The 19,499-nt window shown below is 39.8% G+C and overlaps 1 protein-coding gene and 1 long non-coding RNA gene across 14 annotated transcripts in view; one reads left to right on the forward strand and one right to left on the reverse strand.

The window, feature by feature from the left end:
* LOC309366555 overlaps positions 1 to 19,499 on the forward strand; it is a 102,951-nt gene that overhangs the window by 15,474 nt on the left and 67,978 nt on the right. The gene's annotated exons all lie outside the window — the stretch shown is intronic.
* The window catches only part of ESR1 (estrogen receptor 1), a 195,081-nt gene continuing 180,709 nt past the window's right edge, over positions 5,128 to 19,499 (reverse strand). For 8 of the 9 annotated variants that reach the window (XM_081905168.1, XM_081905166.1, XM_081905167.1 and 5 more), the window contains 3 exons: positions 17,005 to 17,138; positions 12,760 to 12,943; positions 5,128 to 8,698 (listed from right to left, as the gene is read on the reverse strand). In XM_081905168.1, the coding sequence (XP_081761294.1) occupies positions 8,464 to 8,698; positions 12,760 to 12,943; positions 17,005 to 17,138 (553 nt within the window). In that variant the 3' untranslated portion in view covers positions 5,128 to 8,463. Of the gene's footprint in view, positions 8,699 to 9,652; positions 9,705 to 12,759; positions 12,944 to 17,004; positions 17,139 to 19,499 lie in introns of all 9 variants that reach the window. The other variant, XM_081905165.1, reaches the window with a different exon arrangement.

Below are 19,499 nucleotides of genomic sequence, written 5' to 3' on the forward strand. Positions count from 1 at the left end.
AGCAAAGACTGTTAAGAGTGTTATAAGAGAGTTTTTAATGTATTGTGGGATGTAGCAGCTGAATCTGGTTAGGCTCTCCCTTCAGATCTTCACACGCAGGCACTGAGGAAGTCTTTCCCCTGTATCTTTGTGGAATACAAGGTGCATAGCTGTCAACATTTCCCTTTTTTTAAGGGAAATTCCCTTATTCCAAATAGGATTCCTCGCAAGAAAAGGGAAAAGTTGGCAGCTATGACAAGGTGCAGCAACAGCTTACTGCAAGTGTTGGCTGGGACAACCATCTGCGGCCCCACACTCTAACCAAGTACAAAAGCCTGCCTGCCTCCTTTATAGTCAGTCAGTCACTCAGGCTACTTTGTGTTGAGCAGCATGGCAAGCATGCAAGTGTTTCCCTACAAAAGCACAGGCAGATGACCTTTTCTCCCTTAGCCCAAAGCCATCCACATCAGTAGTAGTTCCTTGGCTGAGAGATGTCCTCACGCTCATACCCAGTTGACCAGGACATCACAAGGAGGCAGCAGCCATCTTGTTCATGTAGATCACAGATCGAACAAAATGGTGCAGTTTAAGGACAAATAATGGATTCATATTTGATGCTAAATCTTTGACTAAAATGGGAGACGATGACCTTGAAAAGTGTATCTTTGCACTTTGAGGGAGACGTGGATTCAACAGAGTTGTTGGTTGGGTTAAAGAGGTGGTTGTTGATACTCACTAGAACTCAAAATGTTGAAATTGCTCCCTGCCCCTCTGCAGAAAAATAAGCCAATCAATCTGTGCTCATCTGTGTTGCAAGAATAACTAGTAAGATTCAACACTTATTTCAGTTGAACATAAAATTGGGTGAGGCTTGGATTACAGTGTTTTCATTTAGGACTTATCATCCCAGAAGGTTTGGAAACGTTAATTTCATTTAATAGGGCACTAGAGAATTAAACCTTAAATCATAATACTGTTCTTTATCAGTGTACTGGATATCACCAGTTCACCACATGACCTGCCTATGTGGATTTCACACAGTATGCTTTGTGTGTGTGTTTGCTCTTTCTGTTTATGGTATTTAAGAGCATCACATGTGGAAATAATGGCTTGCTTATTGTTGCTTTAATTGTTTTCAGTGTAGTTTTGTTACAACATATAAAGTACCGGTAATATTCTCCACTCCTGTAATAAAAAGTGACCACAATGAATGTATTATGATACATAATTCCATATTGCATTGCAGCTTCATATATATAACTAAGTGATATTTTATGCCTGACTTGCTTTCATACCTTTAAGGGGCGCCTCATGACTCTCTTGCCCAGGGCTCCCCAATCTGTCTTGGACTACCACCGATACTGGTGCAATATATTATTCAATTTGTAGTGATGTTACAGCAGCACTATGATAACATATACCAACAATTTAGCAGAATCTCCATCACGTCCTTTTTCCCCAGAGGGGAAGAAACCTCTCTTGATGAAAACAGTAATTATCACTCGGTATAGCAGGCAACTGCTATGGATAATGATTCTTGAACTTTTAAAAACCAACCTATGAACCAGTCTTCACCCCATACCCAATCATTGACTTGGGAATAATTTACCTTGGGTCCTTGCAGGTTCATCAAGTGTAAAGGTAAAAGGGACCCCGACCATTAGGTCCAGTCACGGACGACTCTGGGGTTGCAGCACTCATCTCTCTTTATTGGCCGAGGGAGCCAGCGTACAGCTTCCGGGTCATGTGGCCAGCATGACTAAGCTGCTTCTGGCAAACCAGAGCCGCGCACAGAAACGCCATTTACCTTCCTTCCAGAGCGATACCTGTTTATCTACTTGCACTTTGATGTGCTTTCTACAACAATATGCTGCATTGTGGAGTGCTCTTGTTTAGGGTCCCAGCCACCCAGCTATGTCCTGATACAGGTTACACAATTTCATTCCCTGCTCAAGGTTTTCAGAGTGTTTTCAAACACCCCCACTCCCCATCCCACTTTCTGTAACCACCAAGCATGCTCACTGGTGTTCGAGGTCCCTCTGCCCATTTAGGGCTTTTCCTTTTAAAGTTTTTTTAATACACCAAATGTTGTTCAAAAGTCTCAGTTCGTACATTCACCTGCATTTCATCAAATGTTGGTTAATCAAGTGCTTGTACGATCCAGCCCTTATGAGACACCTAATATTGTTCAAGTGGGTCCCAATTCACTATCACACAAGGATTTCTTTAAAATGGGAGTGGAGAACAATATAAAGATCTACTGATTGCTATGTGAGAGATTTGCAAGTAAATTGGCAAAAGTTTATGGCACGCAATAGCTTAATGATAATAAGTAAACTTGGAAAAAAAATAAAATCATTTGCCATGCCTGGCCTTGTATTCATTTCTTATCTGTAAAGTAGGAGTATTTATTGGATGCCATTCACCATTTATTTGGGAAGCTCTGCTGACTAGATAGTGTTTTGTATTAGATCTTTGATCTGCAGTATACTGTATATGTACCTGCATATGCAAGTTTCCCCCATTTTTAGTTCACAGAATACAGCTGCTACACATACACGGGGATTAGTATTTGGAAGTAAGCTCTGGTTAATGGACATCAGGGTTCGTGTAAAAAAAAATTCTTTTCAAGGTCCCTTAAACTTGAAATTGATTATTCTTGCACAGTACCATTTCATCTATTTAACAGTTGTATTCTGGGAGTTTAGCATAAAAGTGGAAGGAGGATTTTTATTATGTAGAATCAAATCATTTTTCAGGGTGGGGGGACAAGCCCAAGGTTGCATGATTTGTTTTTAAATGGATGAATCTGTTTTTCAGATCCTCATGTGAAGGTTAAAACTAATGTAAAAAAATCAGTTTTTGTTGTTTGTGCGTTTACTTTTGTATTGTACAGAAGTTTTAACCTTCACTTGTTTTCAAAACCAAAGAATTGTGTTTTGTTTTTTTACTAAAGCTAAATGAGTGGGAAATGTAACCAGTCATTATTGAGAACTGTACCCAGAGTAATATATTTTAGTAATACACAAACTAGAATGTGCTGTGGTTCATTGTTTTATTTTGACATCAAAGCTGAGAAAATCTTGACAGATCAGATATCCTGCTGATTTTTTTTCTGAAGCTGCTTGTAACATTTTTTGAAAGTGCAAAAAAAGGAAGTTTACCCTTTTTAAACTTTTCTTTCATTTAACAAAGCAATATTCTAACAAAACAGGGACATCAATTATACCATTACATGCATCAGCAAAAGAGCAGAATAATTCAACAAATACATTATGGCCCATGAGCCTCATAATAAAGGGAAAGCTTTACAATGAAAGGATATTGTAGTGCACAAAAAGCTTCATTTTAAAAATATATACAATAAGGTGGCATAAAGTGGCTTGTTGAGTTTATTCTCTGACTAGCATCCTTCTGCCATTCTTAGATGGGCACTTCAAGATTGAGTACACTGCTTGTTTTTTGTTTTTGTTTGTTTTTTTTTTAGAAAAAGGTGCACAGCAGGACAACATTCCTACTAAAATACAGGCTTGCAGCATGGCAGCATATAAGTTTAGGCACATTTGAATGCAAAAAAGTAGATTCTTTACAAAAATCTCTTTAGAACAGTGCAAAGTTGAAGTGCCCGTCAAAAGGCAATGATCACATACAGAACAATATTCCAGACAGTAACACATCCATATTTGAATTAAAACTAGAGAATGCATCTATAAAGAGAAGGCTTTTCATGTAAAAGAAAATTTTTGGTACCCCAAGATTTATGTCACAATTCCACTCCAACAATGTTTTATGTACTAGGACAGATAGCTTAAAACACTGCATTAAGATCAAGTCTTGACTCAGCAGTCACTTCAGTTCTGAAGACTCACTTCACAAAGCCACAGTAAGATACATTAGAAAAAAAGCTTTCAGAAATTGGTGTAATGTAGAGCAAACAATTAATTTGACTTACCCTGCAGAGCATTTGCATCTTCAAAAGTTTGTGTACTTAAAAGTTGGCTTTTAGCTTTGCATTTTAAAAGCAGTAGCACTGAGAACATGTCTGTAAAATGAAGGCTCAAGTCCATACCAAATTGTATGGCAAGTACTAGCACCACAATCCAGCAAATAAAAGCTGTGTAAGCAGGATTCCATGTGTACAGCAAATGCTAATGAAGATGCTTATCTAGGCTCCTTAAAACTAACTAGATGTGTTTTTTGAGGTGGATGGGAATGTGCTTCCCCACTTAGGACTTGGTTGTAAGACACGATGAAAGCCGGATCAGGGCATAGCTAATTTTCCAATGGGCAAGTTTAGGTTGATAATTATGTACAGAAGGACAACTTTTTAAATGGCAATAGGCTAATGGAAAACCATCAAGGAAAAATCCGGCCACTTGCATTGTTTTCTGTCACAGAATATTATCATGAGGCTAACAGTATAGTAAGTAATGTGAGAGATTACACAAAAAAAACGGGCAATTTTGTGCGGCACATCAATAATTAGTACTGAACACAATACTGTGATGTTGTTATGCACTCACTCTTGCATTAAGATGCAGGTAGAGATTCACCTTTGTGTTAGGATGTGGCTAGACAATCTGGCAGATCAGATTGGTTGTTCACAGTTCAAGTTCACTAAATTGTGCCTGTTCTGATGGCAAGTCATCCAAACAGATAAGATAATTACTCGTTACAGGTAGGTAGCCGTTCTGGTCTGCCATAGTTGAAACAAAAAAAAAAAAATCCTTCCAGTAGCACCTTAGAAACCACCATGTCTGAAGAAGTATGCATGCACACGATAGCTCATACCAATAACAAACTTAGTTGGTCTCTAAATTGCTACTGGAAGGATTTTTTAAAAAGACAATTACTGTTACGCAGCACTATCTCTTACAGATTTGATTTTTTTTTCATGCAGGAGACAGAACAATCTCATTGTTTTCTGTCTGTAGTAGGGGCATTTCAGATGGCATGAGCATACAGAAAACCATAACCCTGCCACACAGAAAACGATGACTGGGTGAGGCTGATTATCTGCAGGAGGAGGTTTGCCTGAGCAAGAGTCCACAATACCATTAAATACAAGAATGGCTTTCATACTTGGCTACAAAAATTGCCCTTACCAAAAAAAGAAATAATGAAAAGAGACAAATATCACCACTCAAGGCTTTTCCATTCCTGTGTATTTCCAGTGAGCCTGTTAATTGACATTAGATAAGGCAAGTTAATCCAACATACTGTATTACAATGATTTGGCATGTAGCAAGATTACATTTTCTATATCTCCAGGGCGTTTTATGTTTTGGTCTTTAAATTTAAGTGCAGTATCAACCGTTCGGTTTAAAAAGAAGAACCAATCCTTGCCATATTTGGTATCTTTCATATCCATCATTAGTAGTATTTTGGTAAGAAACGTAATTAGCTGCCTTGAATGTCCTTCCTTCATTAAAGGATAGTTCCTCATCGTGTTCAGGTACAAGGCTAAATTAGTGCTGTCTTGGCTAATGTAAATATAAAAATTGATATGAAATAGTGATTTCTAACAATCGCTAAGCCTTAGGCACAAATGATTGCATATGAGAGGATAGCTGAAAAGTATAATAACAACATATGGTGATTTTTGTATTTTAGTCGGTTGACTGGGTTAATACAACAGTTACATTCAGTTGTCTGTTAGGTGAGCTCTGCATGTGTGTATATAATATGCATACAAACACACACATTACATCGTTTAAGGTGCTTTCAATAATAATGATAAAACAATGCTTTCAACAATCTAACAATAGTAACAACTAACCACCCCACCCCTGCAAAGTTAAACAGATTTAATAGAAAGTAACACATTCCCCCCTTGGACTCCCAAGCTAAACCTGCCACAGGTATGTTGGCATTAAAACTAGAGATTTAAAACCACAAATTCTGGTTGCAAACTGACATTTCCCCTCCCTCACCCACAGCTTCTTTGTAGCTTGTCTTGTTTTTGTTTGCTTCTTTCTGAAGCCAAAGCAATTATTTCCATGGTCTTTATCAAAACTGATGTCTATAAATTACAAAAATTAGTTCAGATCTACTTAAGTAATTTACACAAGTGGCTATTAAGTAGGAGAACCAAGAAAGCAGCTGTGTATTTAGATCAATGATGGTTAATTTGTGTTGTACACATTACCTTCCATCCAGAGTTCAACATCTCTGTTATCCAATGCAACCACAGAGCTCTTGTGCCTGACAATTGTTCCCTATTCACTATAATGGAGGGAAAGCCCCTGGCTGTCCTTTGTGCCATTTTCACTGATGTTAATGGATAAGTCCTTGCAAGCACAGGAGTTCTGTACACACATAAAGCTCTGTGCCCACAAAGAAACAGAGGATTGGGAAAATAGCTAAAAATACCCCCTAGAAAAAAGGGTACAAAATATATGTATTGGGTGTTATAAGCACTGGGATACAAATGGATAAACTTTGCTGATTATTTTAAATGTTGTCCTACACACATTTTGACTTCTTGCTTATACTTCATGCTATGCAATACACAAGAAAGCAGTTATCACTTGAAAATGTGTCAGTTTCTGACAAGGCACTTTGTAGTCCCCAACAGCTTTGGGGAAGTTTCAAAGCAGAACCATTTTTGTTGTTTTGTTGTACATTTTGAATGCAGAAAGACAAATACTTCATTACATTAATAAAAAGCAAGGCCACCAGAAATAAAGCTCAAAATCTAGGCATTGGTGAGCGCATTTTGCAAAATTAAGACGAGATGAAAACTATTCACAACATTAGTGCTTGTACTGCTTTTTATAGATTTTGGGTAGAGGCAAGAGCGCAACAATATATACCACAAAAGCAGCTCATGATGATCACCTGCAGATTTGGTTACGTTCTGCCCCCAGGTGTGTGTGCTCATCATCATTAGTTGGGGCCAGTATGTGCCTGGGCCAATGGCAGAAAGTGACCTTGGCTGCAGTGCAACACAAATTGTCTTTACTCACATCACCTCCCTCCTCTTTGCCAGTAGTTACTCAACACAGAGCTATTTTGTACACTGGGGAGCATCCAGTCACAAACATGAAGACTCACTTCTATACCTATGTAGAACCCAAAGACCCCTCTTGTGCAGTATTGATAGTATGCAATAGATACAATTGTTCTGTTTCCCAGCAATTGTAAGGATACAAGCTTCTTCTTTGAGACCAAATTCAATGCCATTCATACAAGTGAGAGTGCTGCTACCCCTAAGTATGCAGCAGCAAGCTGTTCAGTTGCAGTACAAAATGGCAACATACAAAGGGAAGCTCCCATTCTAGTGTGGTATCTTCCTGGCAGCACCAACAAAACATGATCAGTCAGATTTTGCCATCTCATACTATAATGTATCAGGTAGTGTCTAAACTGAACCATTTTGATTCTTCTGCTTATTTATAAAATGCATTAATTGCCTTTCTGGTCAAAGGCCAATATATAAAAAACTTCTGCTATAATTGTTAATGCAGGGTTGACTCCCAGACAACTGTGGGAAGGATATACTTCTGCACAGTACTTTTGTACAACCCTTTCATTCCAAACACATTGCAGAAATTAGTAGGCCCATGTGCTGGATTGTGCCTGTAGCTACCCATCTAAGAATTCTTTTTATGATCATAAAACCAGGGCTTCTTTTCCCAGCTGGAACTCACTGGAACTTGGTTCTGGCACATCTCAGAAGGGTTCTGGCACCTTTCAGGTGGGCGCCATTGCCATTCTAAAAGAATGAGGGAGGTATTCGTGGTGAGTTCCGGCACTTCTTTTTCTAGAAAAATAGCTCTGCATAAAACTACCTGTTCCATCTCTACCAGCGTAAGCTCTGTAATGCTGTACCAAGCCCATTATGGGTGCCACTGCAACCTAGCACTTCTTTGTCACTCATAACAAGTTAATTGAAGGATTTGTTGCTGAAGTCATCTGTTCACGTGGTCTAAAGTTTTTGTTTAGCTGTGTATAGATTACGTCCCTGAAATAACAATAAAAAAGCCTGAATGGTGATATTCTAAATCCTGTTGGTTTTTCTTGAAATATGAATGAGACTGGAGTCTAACAAAATCTGAGTAGTTCGCCATCATTTTGTGTGTACGTGGGTGTGCTGGGGGGCAATAGGGTTCTTACATTTATCAAAGAGCCAATGAACATCAAATGTAAACATCACCTACTCAAACTCAGCTGGGATCTTTGCTCAGTTGATTTCAAAGAGAAAGGTCACCCAAATTTTCAGTCTGATACCAGCAAAAATACCTCAGGAATCCTCATGATTGTGTTATGTTTATATTAAGCAGAGATAATTGTTTCTGACTCCCCATATTATGTCCAAAATTATACATTCCACTAACAATATCATCAAGCAATGCTTTGGGAATCACTGGTGATTGTTGAGTATTGGAGTGCTTACACATGGTACCAGTTCAGCTAAGCCTGAAGTAGGTAGTTTTTTAATGGGATAATCAGAAAGCTGTAGGCTATTTGAAATGTAGGCTCTCATTTGGTTTCTGGCTCCTTTGCATCTTCCTTTTTGTTCACACGGCAAGGTGGTAAGGAATGCATTGCAGTGGATGTGGTTGCTAACTGGTTCATGGCCTCATCTTCACGTGGCGGTGTTTTTTTTGCTGCAGGGGCATGCAAACGGTGGGCATCTAGCATTTCCAGCAACAAATCATAAAGAGGGACCACATTCTTGCACTTCATGTTGTAGAGGTGCTCCATTCCTTTATTGCTGCAGATTCACATAGAAATAAAACAAGATGTTATCATGCAGAGAAATCATACTTCCAGGCATGGATCTACCACAGGACAAAGTAGGGGAATCCAACTTTGGAATACCCTGAGAAGTGCCACCAATTGACACGATGGTGGTGGTGATACTATTCAGGGGTTGAATTCATTTCTTTTTCTTTTTGCTTCCGAGACCAACATGTCTTAAGTCTCTTCACGAGACTCTGCAACATTTTTAGGGCATATCCAGATGCTGCAGATCTTTGTCTCAGAAATGTTGCAATTCCTTAGAGAGATAGGCAATACATTTGTCCTCATAGTAATGCTATTGTGACTGACATTCTAAGATTGTTCTACTGCTGTCATGTTGCACAGTGGTGAAAACTCAGTAACATTGAAAAAGGACTCGAGTTCAGTGAAAAGGTGCATGCTTTACCCCAGCGATAGCCAATATGGTGGCCTCCAGTTATTGTTGGACTACAACCATCAGTCCCAGCCAGTGTAACCAAGGATCTGGCATGATGGGAGCTGTAGTCTCAAGAGAGGGAACCACATTGGCTACCCTGCTTTATGTGCATAGGGGCCTTGGTTCAATCCCTCTGTGTTTTCCAGTAGAACTTTTGACTGTGACTTGTCTGAAACTATGGAGAGCTGCTACCAGTTAGGTTACACCCTCTAAGAAAGAAGGAACAATAGTGCAACTTGACATATTCCTTAAATGTTTATGAATTCTGAACTACTCTTTAAAAGCACTCCATTTTATGGTAAGAATTTGGTGGTGCTAGTGGCTCTGGGCCTGTCCACAGATCCTGACTCTTCCCTCATAGGCCCCTTTCCTTCCCTGCCCTCATTTTAAAACACCACTACAGTATCATGTTTCAGTAGAGATGTACAATTTATAATATACCCCACACATAACTTATTATTTATTTTATTTCTTTATAAGATTTCTTACCAGCCCTTCACCATAAGGCCCCAAACACAGCCTTCCAGCCATGTATTGTGACCTGTCAGGGAAAGTGGAAAAAAGGATGGAAGACAGGAATGAGAAAAGAGAATGTCTGAGGTGTACTAAAATTTAATGCATTCAGTCCAATGCGCTTTATCTTAATGACATGAATCGCTTTGTAACAGAACATGTCCAAAATACAGAGGTCTGTAGCCAAGGGCTACTCAGAGTATACCCATTGACATGGGACCTAAGTTAATAATGTCCAATAATTTTAACTGGCCTCCTTGGAGTACGATTGACGCTGGAAATAACAAAGATTGTTTTATACTGCCTCTGATGAAGAGTGTGATCTAAACACAGTGGCCTGAATAAATTATACTTTAGTGCACAATTAGAGGTTCTCTCTTCTCATTCCTGTCCTGGAAATTTACTATATATCTTTTACTAATAAGAGTCACAATTTGCTTCTTCCTTAAAAAAACCTAAACCTAGAAGGCATACCAGTATGTGTTGTCACATGTGTAGAAACATTAGGTTATCTGACTTTCCATTGTTTTAATGAATTCTTGTTATTATTGTTATTTACCGTATTTTTCGCTCTATAAGACGCACCAGACCACAAGACGCACCTAGTTTTTGGAGAAGGAAAACAAGAAAAAAAATATTCTGAATCTCAGAAGCCAGAACAGCAAGTGGGATCGCTGCACAGTGAAAGCAGCAATCCCTCTTGCTGTTCTGGCTTCTGGGATAGCTGCGCAGCCTGCATTCACCCCATAAGACGCGCACACATTTCCCCTTACTTTTTAGGAGGGAAAAAGTGAGTCTTACAGAGCAAAAAATATGGTACTTGTACCCCTCCCATCTGACTGGGTTGCCCCAGCCGCTCTGGGCAGCTTCCAACAAAATATACAAAACTGCAACAGAACATCACACATTAAAAGCTTCCTGATGCAGCACTGCCTTAAAAGTTATATAATAATTTATCTCTTTGACATCTAATGGGATGGAGTTTCATAGGCGGGTGCCACTACTGAGAAGGCCCTCTGCCTGCTTCCCTATATGCTCACTTCTTGCAATGAGGGAACCTCCAGAAGGCCCTCAGAGCTTGACCTCAGTGTCCAAGCTGAATGATGGGAATGGAGACACTCCTTCAGGTATACAGGACCAAAGCCACTTAGGGATTTAAAAGTCAACACCAACACTTTGGCTCCCAGTACGTTTCCGAGCATAAATCAATGTAGATCTTTTAGGACTTGTGTTATATAGCCCTGGCAGCTGTTCCTAGTCACCAGTCTAGCAGCTGCATTCTGGGTTAATGGTAGTTCCAAGTCACTTTCAAAGGTAGCCGCACATAGAGCACATTGCAATAGTCCAAGTGTATCACTCTGGGAAGACAGTGTACAGGCAGTTATGGTCTCAGCCTGTGTACCAGATGGACCTGGTAGACAGCTGCCCTGGACACCTCCATGGGCAGCTGTGAGTCCAAAATGACCCTGGGGCTGTGTACCTGGTCTTTTAGGGGCACAGTTACCCATTCAGGATCCCCCACACCTGCTCGCCCCCTGTCCCCCACAAACAGTACTTCTGTTTTGTCAGGATTCAACCTCAATCAGTTAACCGTCACCTATTCCTCCAACTGTCTCCAAGAAACTCACAAAGGACATTCATCACCTTCATTGGTTTCAATTTAAATGAGAGGTAGAGCTGGGTATTGTCCACATACTGGTGGACACTGAGCCAAATCCCCCTGATGATCTCTACCAGCGGCTTCATATAGAAGTTAAAAAGGATGGGGGAGAGGATGGAACCTTGAGGCACCCCACAAGTGAGAACCCGCAGGTCCAAACACTCATCCCCCAACACCATTTTCTGTACACACGACTAGGAGGGAGCAGAACCACTACATAACAGTGCCTCCAGCTCCCAAACCTCCTAGATGATCCAGATGGATACTATGATGGTATCAAAAGCTGCTGAGAGATCCAGCAAAACTAGGGAACAGTTTTCCCCTCTGTCCCTAGCCTGCTGGAGATTATTGACCAGCATGACCAAGGTGGTTTCAGGCCTGAACTCTGACTGGAAGGGGTCCAAATGTTCCACATCCTCTAGAGATGCTTAAAGTTGTTCAGTGACCACCCACTCAATCATCTTGCCCAAGATTGGAATATTTGAGACTGTATGATAATCGGCCGAGGTGACCAGGTTGAAAAATGGTTTTTTAAGAAGCGGTTTAATAACCACTTCTTCAAGGGAGTCCAGAAAGACTCCCTCACAGAGGGAAGCATTCACCACAGAGCCCATTGCCCAGCCCTGTCTGGCTCATTTTTATGAGCCAGAATGGGCAAGGATCAAGGAGACAGGTGGTCGGTTTTACTTGTCCAAGCAGACTGTCCACATCCTTGGGGGTAGCAGGTTGAAACTGACCCCATATAACTCATCTAGGCAGGGCACTGGCACTCCCCCGCTCCGGCCCTGCTACCACGGTGGACTCTACCTCTTTCCAAATTTGATTGATTTTATCTGCAAAACTGTTGCAGGAGATCTTGCGGTCCTTACCAGACCCCAATGGTGAAGGTGGTTCTATTAGACTATGAACCACATGAAAGAGTCTATTGTAATTGTTTTTCACAAATGCGACATTTATTGAATTTATATACCACCCTATAACTGCAGGTCTCAGGGTGGTTCACAGAATAAAATCAAAATATAAATCTACAAAAAAGCAACAACAACCCAATAACACACACACACACAATTTTAAAAGGATATTGGGTTGATTTGATTGACATCCTAAGGCCTGGTTAAAAAGGAATGTTTTTGCCTGGCGCCTAAAGGTGTATCATGAAGGCGCCAGGTGAACTTCCCTGGGGAGAGCATTGCACAGATGGGGAGTCACTGCAGAAAAGGCCCGTTCTCGTGTTGCCACCCTCCAGACTTCTCAAGTTTAGAGGTGATGGAGGTTAATTAAATAATTTCAGAGTGGACAACCTTGTCTGCAGAAGTACTTGTCCTTATGGTGAAGGGAAAAGAACATTTTTGACACTCCCTGTAGCATATTATATTATGATGTCTGCTTTGTTTACAAGTTAGCATTCACTAGTGCAACTCACCTCATATGCCTAATGTGGGAAAGGATGAGGAGGAGCTGAGCCAGTCGCCTATGCTGCTGCTGCAGAGAGAGGCCTGATTTGGCCATCAGATGTATCAAGGTGTCTGTGATTTTATCAAGAACGCGATGGATATGGTCTTTTTCCTCCAGTGATTTTAAGCTGCTGGAAAGAAATGTGTAGATACCTATGGAAGAAGGCAAGAGAGAGAGAAAAGTGAAGTGGCAGCAGGATTCTAATATGTGAACTTTGTTCAATGACAACATATATATCCACACTACAAATGTAGGTGGTAAACACTCTTACCTAGGATTTTTAGTCCTTTTTTCCTTTTAAAAGATTAAATTTATTGTATTTTGTTAAAGCACAGATAAGGCAAGGCAAAGTAATGAACTAAACAGACACAGGACCGAGAACAAACCACAACAGACTCAAGTTGTGTTCTATGAATAAAGAGGACATATTAAGCACTTTTAACAAATAATTGAAGCTCAGCACCACAGCAGACTGAAATTCTCAAATCCACAAAATGGCATAGAACCAATGTAAATTTACAGTACTGTTCCACTTTGGCTCCAACTGAGGTATCAACTGATTATCTCTATCTGATTTTCTCTGACTGAAGCATGAATAGCTGGTCAATCAAAAAGAAAAATAGGTGTGGAACTTCCATTAGAAATCATAACCTTTAGGGAAGTTTCAAATATTCAGTAATATTCAATAAAGGTGACACAAAGTTTTCACACATGAATTTAGTATTCTGTGTAAAGATCTGGCCTCCACACACCCCAGCTCCTATGAAAGAGGGTCTCATATTAAAACTTATCTCAGAAGGAAGACTGGAACTAACCTTTGGTCTTAACCTTCCCTCTGAGATGGTAATTATGGAAACAAGCCTTTCATCCTCACCATACACACCAAAAAAGGGGCAAGAAAAGTGAATGTAAACTTTGATTGCTAGATATAAGACAGACAGTCACATTGCCACATGCTCCTCATCCCTTTATCATATCATCAGCATTCTGGCAGTCTGCTTCAAACTTTGCAGCTGGGCTGCTTGGACTGCAAGCCACAACACATTAATTCCAGAAGTTTCCTATTAAAGTCATTTGCACTATTTCACAATATATGAGTAGTTTTGTAGCCAAACTGACAATGCCTAAGTGCTGAGTTTATACTAGTTTCCCCATCCAATTAAATAGACTATATATATAACCCATGGTCTTCAGTTAAACTCAGGAAAACTGGTTATGGGTCTCAAAGTTTGGTGTCAAACTCTCAAATCCTTAGGAAGTTCATTATGCTTAAATCACATGAAAATCCACAGGACAGGTTAGCTGCAACAAATCTGAGACTGCAGTTTTACATTCATGCGCTATTGTAAAATAATAAGTTTAATGAACTGGATTTTAAATTCATTATATTCAGTGAGAAAACTTCTGAGTAAAAATATGTACTCATTGTAAGAGCCAAGGGTTGCAGTGTCAATGTTTCCAGGGCATTCAAGAAAGTGTGACTAATTTTCTTTGGTTTGGGGCCCCAGAATACAGTGCTACACTACTGCACTCCACAGAGTGCATGGCTGTAATATTTTTTTGCTTGCTTGTTTGTTTCCCAAAAATACAACTTTGTTTTGTAAGTTGAAGGGTTAATTTCATTTCTTCCACAGCGAATCTAGGGGCAGATTCCATTTTGTTACTAAGCTGATGAAATGCTGCTTCTGTCCTTGCAGCAAGAGACACGCTGCTGTCCAAATATCTGGATAAAATTTCACAAATTGGTGTCAATGTCCTATATTTTGCAACTGCAAACACAAACAGAAGGGGAGGGTGAAAACACTACTTTCACTTTAGGCCAATGTTAATTGCTCCTGCATGCAGCTGAATGCTCATAAAAAAAATAAAGCATAACTTGTGACCCACCAAATGACACCCATCTCCTCTCCTTCCCAGTGATGGGGCTTATACACTTACCTTTCATCTACTCTCTCCAGGCATGGTCCACGCTTTAAAGCTCTGTGTCCAAGCATGGGCATAGCCAAGATTTTTTTTGGGGGGGTAGGCTTTTGTTAGGGGGGAAGAACCTCAGATTTGTATTTTTATTGATTTTTATTTATTTAGGGGGGCAGTTGACCCCTGACCCCCCTGGCTACGCCCATGTGCCCAAGCACCCTTTTTTGCTCTGGAGTTTTCCCCGCAAAAACCCACTCGATTGGAGCAAACAGCAATCCTCAGAAAACCCAAACTGGTTTTTGCTCTGCTGCCCAACAGCATTGCTCTGTTGTCCTCAGCTACAACTAGAATTGCTATAATACCTTGTGTATATTAATTGTGGCTTTTTTTACATCAAAATGAAGCTCCTGCATATTCTGTTCAGAATGCTGATGCCACAATAATTTGTGCTGTCTGTTGCTTTGACTACAGCAGCTTGTCCTGCAATTCAACCCTCAGAGAATAGCTAATAGGAATAACATGAGATTCAAGAAAAAATCTGTAACAAGCTACAGCATCATAAGAAACTAGAATCAAAGCCTCAAATAATATGAGGGATGTGTGGCCTGTTATCTGTCCGAACTGAGGAGGAGTTGGTGATCAAAATGGGCAACAAATTGAACACGATTCAGGAATGCGATATTGTGGAACAAATGGCAAACGCCAAAACTACATTTATAGAAATACTGGCTTGCATTCAAAGATAAGGAAACAGAAGTAAGTTTACAAAAGGGTAGCTTCATCTCTCCCCCCCCCCCCAAGCTGTTTGCACTCACAGCCTCAGAAGCCTATATAGAGGATCTGGCCTCTTCCCTGATTTGAAGCTATTCCACCTTTATCATCTCACATTGTTCTGGAGCTCCCCCCAAACCCTCTGAAAACATTTGGGGATGCTGGTAGATGCAGGGGATATGAAACTTCCCATTCACTTGTCCATTCAAGTCTTTGTATCAAAGACAAGTAAAGCCAACACTATTGAAATCACAGGAGCTTTGCAAAGCAGTGCTGTGTCCCATTTTCTGGTGCAATGCCCAAAGCAGTGATTTTACCTGTAGGTCATGCAACAGTTCAAGGTATGCATGTATCTGACGCATGTTATTGGGGCCTTGCCTCGAGCTTTTGTGAACCCTAGGAAATACTTTTCTGCACTGCTTGCTTATTTCTTTGGCTTCCCTGTGGATCTCCAAAATGCTGGGAGGGTGGATTAGCAATCTCACACTGTCCAGAGCCTTTCAAATATCTATTGAACCTGGGCAGCTGCCCAAACAGTATCTTATAAGAAGATGCAATAGAAAAAATGGATTATTACCACATCAACTGGGGAATATCTGGAGGGAAGTTTATATATCAATTTTTTTTGAAATTTTATCGATGTTAACAAACTTTATCTTACTGTACATGCTGATTAACGCTGGAACAAGCTTCCAATCGCATATGTAAACCCCCCCCCAAAAAGGGGGTAGGGTTTGCTTGCAGCTCTGAAATTCAATTATTGTGCTGCATGCTAGCATTAAGCTCCTTGTTACTGCCTGAACAACTTTAGCACAAATGTGGGTCCATTAAAATTTGTAGTGTTGGTGGGAGAGGGGTGCACTCTCATCAACTCTACTGGGCACAAACTTGTACATACACAGACACACACCTCACACACATACATACATACACATGGGCACATACGTTCCCCCCCCTACATGCCACGCATTACACAAATATGACTGAATGGAGAAGGAACAAATTTTACATCCCTTGCCCAACCTATTCAATTAGACACAGTGGAGGGGATGTGGCAAATGGAAGACACCTTCTTTCCTCTCTCTCATACAGCACATGCACATACCCATCACTCTTTTCTTCTTCTCTCCCCTCCAACCCACTCTCCTTTTACCTTCCCATCCACCTAATTTTCCTATTCATTTTGCCCTTTACCACGGTATACATCAGGTATTGTGGTGCTGGTGTCTGTCGGCCAAATATAGATGCTAACTGTGTGAATGTAATTGTAATTAGCATGTCCAGTTTAAAGAGCAGGCATGGATTGGCAAGCAGTACTGAGATTATAACACATGGTTAGATTAATACTATTACTCCCTTCAGTTAGGATAACTATGATGCCCCACAATTTAAACACAAACACACACACACACACACAGTTTACTTTTTACTTTTTACTTATAACTGTATGGCAACAAGAACAGAAAAAGTAGCAACACTGCATTTGAAATTAGAGCTGACCCCTTAACAAGCATATCTCACTTACCAGAATTGAGTAGGACAATGGATTTAAGGCACACAAATTCTTCCCCCTGGACATTCATCATTCGAAAGCGGGAAGATGTGGCCAGCAGCATGTCAAATATTTCCAAAAAACCTTCAACACATTTTCCTTGATTCCTGCAAGAAAAGAACAGAATCTGAGTTATGCACGTGTGTGTCTGTGTGATTAGCACTCAAAAGGGAGAGTTGAGATATCAACTGAATCTGAGTGTAGAACATGTGAGCTGGAGAGAAAACCAATTGGGGCCCAAGGGTCAGAGATGGAAATTGGTCCAAGAAAGACAATAGATCTGTACAAGTGAAGGGAATCAACAAGCCACAGGCAACCAGTGATGAGGGCCTACCAGATGAAGAATATTTGTAGTGGCTGGAGTCCTAGAAGTGCAGGAAGTGCTACTATTATAGCTGCATAAAACTGAAGGAGCACTAAATCCTAAACCACTTCAATTGCATGCAATCACTTACTTTTAAGGGTAAAGTACTAAATACAATCCATAGAAACCAAGGAAAGTAATACACGCTATATACACAAACTTCAGAATCATTCTTTCCTCTCATCACTTGGAAAGCAGCTTATTTCTTCATCAGACATTATCCAGATGCTATAATCTAGTTGTCAAATAAAATATGGGTTGTTACCCATATCAAATAACACAGCCTGACCTAAATGCGTGATTTTCTTTCAAACATTTAATTCTTGGGAAAGAGATCATAAACAGGATGCCAATAAGCTTTTATTCTAGTAAGTCATAAAAGTATATAATTAAAAAAAAAAACCATTTAACAGTGGGTTCCTATACAGATTTTCTCAGGAACTGAGTTCATTGGGTATATAATTACAGCCTGAATTATCTTTTTAGTTATTAAATTTCTGTACTGTCCTTCATCTGAAGATCACAGGGCACAAAAATACACAACATAGTAACAAACTAAAACAGAAACTCAGTTTAAAAAGCCATAGATTGTTTAATTAGCCAAAGGCCTGGGAAAATAGGAATATTTTTGCATGTTTTTAATATGGTGTTTAGTATAAGTAATGAGCATCCATAAGGCACTGCATCTTTTAAAAACTGGGCCTTTGGTTTTAAATTCAATACTACCTGAAAACTACAGAAAATGCCTGTTTTATTTAAATATCTCTAGGAGGCTGTATGTTTTATAATAATTTCATTCGTTGCCAAAAGGGTAGTATATACAGGAGGGAAATTGTGTGACCTGAAAATCTGAGAGAAGTCTTTCTACCTGAATTCCTTCACACCCACTGAGTTAATTGAGTTTGAATTGCTGCCGCTAGGCTGGAAATTTCATTTTTGTTCTAACTCATAACACTGTAATATGGGTTAGGCAAAAAGGCAAAGAAGTTCAGTCCATGCCAAAGAGCAGGATCCAATACTGTATTCTCAAATATTTCCGAGATTTGTATTAATTCAAGCTTGCAATAATGTGATCTTTCTCCAATTGTTTTCTAAGTGCTGCTGTATTGAATTTTTGATATATGAGGAATTGTGATTTTGAGCTGCAATTATTTCTGCATGCAACCAAGAGCAGTTGCTATAGGGTGTCTGCTAAATTGAGTTAAATGATTGATAGATAGATGATAGAGGATAGATAGGGGCTGACCGTTCCATAAATATATTGCAATTGTATATGTGCCAGCAGGAAAGCCACTAATAATAACATAATTGAAGCCTCCATCTATACAAATAACAGTGACTACATTTTTATGATCAATTAGAGATTCCTTCCATTCTGCACATAAATACTATTCTTACAGTACATGACTTGAGCTACCTAATAGCTAAGAACATGCTAGTGAATGTACTGCACATGGCAGAAGGTTGCATTTGGCTTGCAAAAAGACTGAAATTGTCATATTGACTGATTAGCTGGGATAAAGCGTTAAGATTAACAGTCACTTAAAAAAGAACTACAGCTACCAGTGTAATGGGGTGGGAAGAAGGGGAGACAGAGGGATTTATATGTTCCAATATAATTCAGTCGTTTTGTTTTAATTGCCAGCTGTTGACTGTTCAATCCTGCTTCAGAAACACCTGTGTGGATTTTGGCTTGGCAACAATCATTATATAAACAGACAGCTATGGGTCCCACCCACCTGAAGCATCTTCCGACACTGCCCTATGATCTAAGCCATAAAATCTTAATATGAAAATCTTATTCCCCAATAAAATCTTAATAAGAAAAATTAGCTAAGAACAGAAGTATAAAAGTGGATGAGTACACTTGAGTAATACATCCAACCACAAACCCCAGAAAATTTTATTGATAGCATTACTTCATATGACTTGAATCAATACATTTCTGAAGATATTCCTTCATCAGTGCCATTTGGTCATGGACACAAGGTCCTGGGTGCAATTATGATGAATTACATTGCATGAAATTTATGGATGACTCCCCCTCACACACACCATGCCTTGTGAGGAGAACTGACAAGGAGAGTCTGCTCAACACACACAT

The sequence above is a fragment of the Podarcis melisellensis genome, assembly GCF_964234715.1.
Source record: "Podarcis melisellensis genome assembly, chromosome: 3".
In the NCBI taxonomy this organism is placed as follows: domain Eukaryota; kingdom Metazoa; phylum Chordata; class Lepidosauria; order Squamata; family Lacertidae; genus Podarcis; species Podarcis melisellensis.